Source organism: Chiroxiphia lanceolata, chromosome 3 (assembly GCF_009829145.1).
Source record: "Chiroxiphia lanceolata isolate bChiLan1 chromosome 3, bChiLan1.pri, whole genome shotgun sequence".
NCBI lineage: Eukaryota > Metazoa > Chordata > Aves > Passeriformes > Pipridae > Chiroxiphia > Chiroxiphia lanceolata.
The window spans coordinates 87,554,385-87,563,181 of record NC_045639.1 but is presented as its reverse complement, the minus strand read 5'-3'; the positions used below and the strand labels follow the sequence as shown (position 1 = coordinate 87,563,181).

Here is an 8,797-nt window from a genome sequence, read left to right as displayed (position 1 = left end):
GAAGCTGCTGCTTCTGCTTTTCTCTTTGATGTCAGCAGATTTTAGAAGTCTGCATTACATCAAATTCAACAGTAGAGACAGATCTCAAGAGCATGGTGGTAAGGATTCTTTTCCAGGTGTGAAAACAAAAGTTTGTTCCAGTCAAATTCAGGACAGTGTCATGTTCTAGCAGTACTGGGTAGGTAATCGCCAGTTGGCAGTCTGCATGAAGAGGGTAGTACCACCTGTATTTCAAACAACAGGAGTCAGATATTATATATATTCTCTGCACATCTGCAGAGAAGGACACCTCTAAACATACAAGGAACCCTAGTTACAGGTATCTAGAAAGTTCAGTAACCCAAACCATGCAATAATAGCTTTAAAAAACACCTGGAATTAGTCTGATTCAAATTACATGGCTCAGATTTCAGATAGGACTTGCTCAGACTAAATTCTGCCCACATCTTTTAAACCACCTTTGCTATGAATACAAAAGAACTTAAGTGCCAGGTCTAATCATCTAGAATAAGAACTCACCCAGCTTCACCATATGTTCCTCTTTGCTACATTCCAAAATAGGCAATAGAGCTCTTGAGACCTAACTCATCAAGAGAATGAATCTATGATTCCATGAAGAGAATCATAGAATGGTTTGGGTTAGAAGGGACACTTAAAGGTCATCTAGTCCAATCTTCTCTGCAATGAGCAGGGACAACTTCCATTAGATAAGCTGTCCAGTTATGTAGTAGAAAAATCTGATTCTCTGTCAGCAATGAGTCTCTTTATAGATCAAAACTTAGGAACCTACACACCAGATACAGGTCCTGCATACCTGTAACTGGCAAGCTCCTTTCTCAGCACTCAGCTTTGCATAAACAATCCTGCAGCATAAACTCTCCCCACAATGAGAATTAGCCTAGAGTGAAGCAGCATCTAGCTTTACATATCAGACTGTCTGAAATTCAGGTAGCGTTGTGCTCTATGGTGCAAGCTCTAAGTTATTCTGTGGATCTAACACATGTACGAGTCTTTTCTCTCAACCTTTGTCTTTCCTATGAAAAAGTGCTTCTTCAAACACATGCTTTTCCTAGAGCTGTCAGCATCTTCCAGCATATTGTCAGGTACCATTTGGACAGACTGTGAACAGGCCAGAGCTATGAGTCACAGATTAAAAACAGCTGCTACCAAAAAACCCATTCTCTATCATTAAGTCTCAACACTATGCTCAAAGCTAGTCAAGAAAGATTACAGTCCATCTTCTGACAGTACCCTTCTGCTCCCTTTCAGAACCAGGGTCATGACTAGGTAAGTCTGAAATCTGTTCTATAATAATTGCATTAGTCAAGCATTAATTTTTTAGTAATGTATTTTCAAATACCTAAAACCTGATGGCATGTTCCACTCCCCTCATGAAAAGGATGGGCATTATATATTTAATTCCTTCATAAACTGAAAGGAAAACAGTTTTACATTTTCCCTAAGCACTTAAAGCATGAAGAACATTCCAAATAACCTAGAATCTGAACTCCCAGAGGTTTTTGGAGGAGCTGCAACCCTCATTCTTAAAAATCTAACCCTAAAATAATCCTGGTATCAGTCTCTGCACAACTTAAAAGGTGTATCTTTCTAGTCAAGGATATTAATAAAAATATAATTTATTTGGGATCAATTTCTGAAAAAATAAAGTACCTGCTTCATAGCCAGGAGAACAAGGATTCTTCAAGAGTTCATATTTTCCAATTATGATTTGTTTTTCCTCCATGCACTAGAAAGATATGTCCATTGTTAAGAACTTAACTTTCATGTTCAAATAAGAACTGTTCTACGTTCAGGACTTTGCACCTCAAAACACAACAAAACACTTTTCTTTGCAATAAATTTAACTTTATCGGCCCATTCCAAAAGAACATTCCATGCAAATAAGACAAACCTGCCATCAGCATCTTGATCATTTTTATTTGGAAACTATAAAAAGTCAGCAGACAATAAGGACACAAAGTTGCACTTTTCTAACTTAAATGTTTAGAGAAGAGTTAAGTACAACTCCGAGAAATCAAAGACATGTAGATGTGGTGTTTAGGGACACGGTTTACTGGTGGACTTGGCACAGTTAGGTTTAACACTGGACTCAATCTTAAAAGTCTTTTCCAAGTTTTCTAAACAATTTTATGATTCTAAACTTGAGATGCAAACGGTACCTTTAAATTATATATTAAGTGTCACAATCAAACATTTGTGTTCCAGAGCGCTCCTTCAAGTGCTTAATGCAGTAGTAAGTCCATAGGCTGTAAGTCTGGGGAGAGGCATGTGTGTGCATGAGAAATATCATAGACATTCACATTTTAAGTCCTTGCTGTCCTGACTCTGAAGTACTCTCAGGTGAAGTGATACACTTACTACACGTGGGAGGATTTTCAAACACTATATAGGATACAGTAACAATGATTAATGTTTAGGCAGCTTAGCAGCAGAAGTACTATTAACTCAATCTATATTTTACTTCCTTGCAGGAGGTTCCACACATTCTGGTGAAAATCACCATATCCAGACTTGAATTTCAGTAGGAACTACACACATGTTCAGCTTCACATTTGCTTGGAGTGTTCTCACAATCTCCACTGTTATGCAAGACACTTGGATTCTCATAATAAGGATTTTGACATCCCTCTGCAAAAATGCTCAAAACATTTTAAACTTGTTTTGTTTTACAGGCAACCTGCATATTTTCCCTGTGGAAAAACACAGATATAACACACAAAATAAGGACTCAATATTAATCAGCTGTTATAAGGGACGGTCTTACATGTCCTTGTAGGTGATGAACACAGGAGGATCACAAAACTTTGCACATCTGTAGTTGACCTCTATTATCAGCCCTCCAGAAACCAAAATTCTTCTGTCTGACCCTCTATATACATCATACTTCCAGAGGTGAATCTGGAAGCAAGCTACAAATATGGGTTATTAAGTGTGCTTAAACTGTCTGTTTATTTCAAAGAAATAATCCTCTTTATAGCTATAAATTTGATTGAAGTGCTATCACTCATGCAATCTCTCTGAACAGGAGAAAGTTAAAAATAGTCCAACTTCCAGTAATTTCTGTAACAGTCTCATCTCACTAAAACTGATCAAGAACACTAGAATTTATGATTAATTTCATTATCCAGAATTGGCAATTGACTTAATTTGGAAACAGAATTTGTTTTAGAGAATTAGCAGAAAACAGTATCTTACCACAACCAAAACTTTTGAGAAGTACAGTCAAAATACACATTTGCAGGAAAAGAGAATAATTCTTAGTTTCGTTTCTTTGCTTTATCTGCAAGACAAATGACCTTGCAGAAGGTTACAAGAAACAGATCTACACTAATGTAAGAGGATGTATTATCAATATGAACCATAATCCTTAACCTAAGAGGCTGAAAAACGTTACAGTTTGAATATTTCTAATTATTTTTGACAATTTTAGAAAGGGATGAATTTTTTTCCTTTGCTTAGTCTCAGAAGCAGTGCTTTATTTCCCTACCCATACTCAGAACTGTATCAGTGCTGTCATAATAGGTTGAATTTCTACTTATTTACAGGAGAAAAGTTACCTTCCACACTTTATCAGCTACTTTAAACACTTCAACTTTACCCCTGCTATGCACACCAGCAATTACCAGTATTTTACAATAAACCACATAATCGTTTCTACAAGGGGGCAATGCTTTTCAGAATGCTGGGCCACTCTTCAATTCAGAAATTTGTGTTGACAAAGTCAAGTAACAGCTGTAAACCCAAGAAATACAGTTTCTAAGGAGTAGAAGACATGTCAAAGAATCTGCAGAGTTATGTCTACACTGATTATTCAGAAGCAAAACATAAGCATCGAAAAGGTTCATTAGTTTTCAGCTTAGTTAGTCACATTATCTGAGCACGCAATTACCATTCTATGCAGCATGACTGGTACAAGTACACTGTAGCCAGAAGTAGATTGCAATTTTCAGCACAAAATCTCAAGTCCACACTGCAATCACTTTTCTGAAGTTCAAGCAGAAAATACAAAAACGTTGCAGATATATCTCTGCACCTTTACTGGGAAAGGCTTTTCACTTGTTTCTGACAATCAGCAGGAAATCTACAGGACACTCTCACTTTCAGCTAACGAACAAAACAGACTATTACAGGCTTTACTGTATTTATGACCTGTAACTCTGGATAAACTACCAATCACTGTAGTCCAAGCAGCAAATTGAGAACCAATCTGGCACATGTTGTTGCTGAATTCTATTAAACATTCCTGGTGATCACAGTTTATTCAACATGTCAGTGAGATTTAAGGCTCTCTAGTTTCTACATGTTCACGAGCCTCCAACATGGTAGAAGCTGACTGGAAAAGTACAACAGCAAATGTAACTGAAGCCAAGTCTGACAACAGCACTACACTTATTCAGAAGTTTTGAAAGCTCACACTATAGAGATGGAATTGAAATATCATTCATTTAAGCAAAGCAGCGAAACAATTCTGATGCCTTTAAGTGACTTCATTCCAGAAAACTGAGATCTTTGAAGACTCAATTGAAGATGTTAGATGTTTGCTTACAAGGTAGAACACTATTGTAACATGACCGTAAAGTTCAAATTTGCTTCAAAACCTGCAGAAAACTGGACTATCATTCCACAGCTAACAGCTAAATGAGAGAAAAGTGTTGCCACAGCATGGATAACTTTGTGGACAGAAAGTAATTAATTGTTTTACTTGCAAGTATTTTATTTAAGACAGCACAAGGGACAACTAGGAAATAATATACTGGAAGTTTTGTTTCTTAAAAGTTCCTGCAAGTATTGATCAAAGCCAATTATTTTAAGTCAGGGCTATCTTACATTTCACTGCTAGTTTTCTTCACTGGGTGCTAATGGATGTACAAATCCAGTTGGTGAGTTCACACAGTAAATTTCAAAACCATCTCCAGTTCATTTTAAAGGCACAGTACAGTTAAAAATGTCAAGTTTCCATCACATGAAGTGCTTAGAGATGAATTCTTGAGTGTATATTCATTACAATTACATTAGTGCATACAAAATCTTTTAAAACCTTGTCAGTCAAATGGTTCACTGAACTCCTGAGAAATTTTAGTGAGGATGTGGCAGGTGAAGAATAATTCCAATTATGAATGCTGACAGTTATTTACTGCTTATATGACAAAGGGTGACAGCAGATGTCTGAAACAACTTTTGAACTCTCCCACAGAAGCCTGCTTCTTGATAGCTGCAGCTTGCCATGGGTTGCTGTGGTGGGTTGACCTTGGCTGGACACAAGGTGCCCACCCTGCTGCTCTATCACTCCCCTTCCCAGCGGGACAGGGGAGAGAGTAAGGTGGAAAAAAACAACTCGTGGGTTGGGATAAGACAGTTTATTTAAAGCAAAAAGTAAAGCAAAGCTTGCATGCACAGAAGCGAAAGATAGCAGGGTTTATTCTCTACTTCCCATGAGCAGCGCTGGTCGGCCACTCCCAAGAAGCAGGGCTTCGGTACGCAGGACGGATTCTCAGCAGGCAGCTATTAGACAATGAATGCCCCCATCCTGCTCCTTGCCTTAGTTTTTATATCTGAGCTAATGTCATGTGGTCTGGAATATCCCTTTGGTCAGTTTGGGTCAGCTGGCCTACTTGGGTCCCCTCCCAGGATCTTGCCCTCAACTAAGGAAGGAATGTTACAGTGTTGGTGCTGTGCTCAGCAGTAGCCAAAACACCGGTCCGTTATCAACATCCTTCTCTCTGCTAGTGCAAAGCACAGCACTGTGAGGGCTACTGTGGGGAAATGAACTCCAGCTCAGCCAGACCCAATACAGTTGCTTATAAATCTGATTATTAACACTTGGATTCAAAAAAGTGGTGAATCCAACCTACTGAATCCAGTTAAAGAGACAGTCACCAATTCAAAGGCAGATCATTGTATTTCCGCATGTAGACTACTTCAACAGGAAACAGGACTGGATTGGGAAGAACCTGGAAATTAATGAAATCCTAGAAACAGGAGACACTTACAGCAACATATGCCTAGGCAATGACCAGGCATCTTGACCACTGACCCTCTAAGTCCATGTACAACATGAAGCAGCTACACGGTACAAAACCAACACCTTCCTGCCAATCTTGTCCACATGAGCAATCTCCCACTGAGAAGTTAAGGTAGAATGGATATAACTCTGCAAAACTGGGTGTTACAAACAAATCTGTACATGATACAGGCAAAGAAGGAAGTGAGAATTACCACAGGTCAAAGCTGAAGATGAAAAATTAACAAAACCCACAAAGAAAGGAGGACATCTGAACAGCTACCTTTATTTAAATTAGCTCACGTAAGTTTTCCATCAGGGCATCCACAAATAAGTATGCTCCAACTTCCTGCTACCCTTCGGATGAAGCTTCCAGACAGCCAAAATCAGGTTCCACCTTTTGTTTGAGTTACTTGAACTTCTTTTAAATAATTACCTGAAAGTTTCACCAATGGTCATGTTTAAATAGTATTCAGCTAATTCTAGTCAAAGGGAGCTCAGACTGACTAGTCAAATTCCAGTACCTACTGTCACTGTTTGAATACATTTGTGTCCTTTCAAATGTCTCATTGGCAGCAAATGAATTGATTGGTATTAGTTGAACAGACCTGACTGCATATTTGTAGCTCACGATAACCTACAGACATTCTTCCAGGTTGCCACAGCCTGGAAGTTATTGGAGTAGCTGGCACAGAAGGCTTGTTAAAAGACTTCAGTTTTGTTTCTTCTTATAAGAGTCCAAACATCAGTTCCCTGTGTTCATGTATTAACTAAGCAACTCACCTAAGACTTCCTCAAATACTGAAGCTAAATTAAAATTCAGAAGTTCCTGAGAGCCTGCTGTTCTGAAATACTGCAGGAAGAGGCAGACTGTTCTTGAAATAACTTCAGTGTTTGCAAACATGCAAACAGGACATAATAATTCCCCCACATTTTGATAGCTATTTAACAATTAGTCTTGTAAAAAGACTACCTAAGTTACATTTCCATGGGCTTGCATGGATTATAGTGTCCCTCAGGCAGCACTAGAACTTAAAACCCTGTATTTGTAATCATTTTCTCTTTCTGAGTCTGTGAAAGGATATCTGAAGATTTTTTCCCAGCCTTAGAAATATAGCTCAGTAACTATATAGCTAAAATAGGATTACTTTACAAAGACAACATGAATGACAAAAATATTTATGAACTGTGTTTATATAAACATATTGGCTTGTAAACAAGTTGACAACATTTACATTAAATACTGAGAGAAAACTTCAAACTAGACAATTTGCATTAAAGAGAAAAATATGTTAAAAATTAATTGCATCTTAATTATTCCATTAGTTATGACTAAATCAGGCACCTGGCAGTTTCAGAACTGAACTGTGCTAAAACACTGCAACAGTGCTGAATATTGTAATTTACACTAATGATTTCCTCTGATAGAGTAAAAGCCACCTCATAGTTACCTGAGGATTCCCATGGTAACTCAGTGGGGATAACAGTATGAAAATTACTTATTTTTCATGGACTGGAAACTCACCCCCTAAGTGAATGTTTTTGGCATACTTTAGAGGACAGTCTCTTATTAGCTATAGTTTTGTATGGATATCCCAGAAATGCCAGCAAAACTAATGCAAAAGTCAAACCCTTCTGAAAGTATAAGTCTCATCCAAATATTTCCAGCAATATTTGCACTGTTTTGCAGGATTTTAGCTAGTTTTATTTATGAATAAAAAAGTCCTACATGTTGAGCATGAAAGTATTTAAGAAGACTTAAGTTAACAGGAAAGCATAATGAATTATGAAATAGTTACAACAGTTCATCAAATTATACATCAGAAATTTACATAATGTTTAATCATAAAAGAATATTTTCTATATATTATTCAAACTCACCTTCAATATTCGTTCTCATTTAACAGCGATACTCAAAAAGTGATATTCAGGTTTTTTACCCCTTTAAGTGAGTACAGTTATTTCTTCTATCTTTACAGGTGCAAGGATGCTTATTTGGATACAAATTCCACATGGGTATGACTTTCAACATAACTTTAAATTACACTTTTTTCATCTTGAAGGTAAAAGGATATCAATGGTAATAAACAGACAGTTCATCATCACTCATGTCTGAATCATCATCATCCACTTCACCTTCAATGACTGATTTCTTGCCTTTGCAGCATGAAACAATTAATCCAATTAAAAAGACCTGCAAATTTTAAGTAGTAAAAGTTACTGTTAATTCAATTAAGGGGAACAGAAGGGCAATATATGTAAAACAAAGTGGCATGGTAGTGATACAAATGATGCAATGACAACTACTGTAAATTATCCAACTTGATTTAGTGATCTCTAAAAGTACTTACTGCAATGAATGCCCAGTTCCCAAAGTAATAGGCAGCACTGAAGAACCAAAACTTATGAAGAAAGAGGTACGTTCGAGTGACAATACACTGATCTAAAATGAAAGGAAATAGTACTGATTAACATAGAACAAAAAAAAAAAAATCAGCTAACCCAAATATAATAGGATAATAATTTAGCAGTTTTGGAGAGTATTCAGATCTGCAGAACAACTACACTCATTAAATCTCATTGACTCTCCTTTCCCACGAAGGTATACAAGACCAACATTTGTTGTTACAAAGAGTGACTGTGACAGGTAACACTACGTTACAAGTTACACACGTAACCCCCTTACCACTGGGTACAATATCTCCTGCAGATGTGTCAATTATTAACTAGAATCTGTCCAAACGGAACTCACTTCCCATTTTAGATAAACCATAG

General features: G+C 37.2%; 1 protein-coding gene across 2 annotated transcripts in view; it reads right to left on the bottom strand.

The window, feature by feature from the left end:
• Window positions 1-6,288: 6,288 nt before the first annotated feature.
• Window positions 6,289-8,797, bottom strand: part of LMBRD1 (LMBR1 domain containing 1) — a 74,197-nt gene continuing 71,688 nt past the window's right edge. Inside the window, exons 15-16 of one of the 2 annotated variants that reach the window (XM_032683515.1) lie at window positions 8,374-8,465; window positions 6,289-8,216 (exon numbers count right to left, since the gene is read on the bottom strand). In XM_032683515.1, the coding sequence (XP_032539406.1) occupies window positions 8,097-8,216; window positions 8,374-8,465 (212 nt within the window). In that variant the 3' untranslated portion in view covers window positions 6,289-8,096. Of the gene's footprint in view, window positions 8,217-8,372; window positions 8,466-8,797 lie in introns of those variants that run through there. The other variant, XR_004356198.1, reaches the window with a different exon arrangement.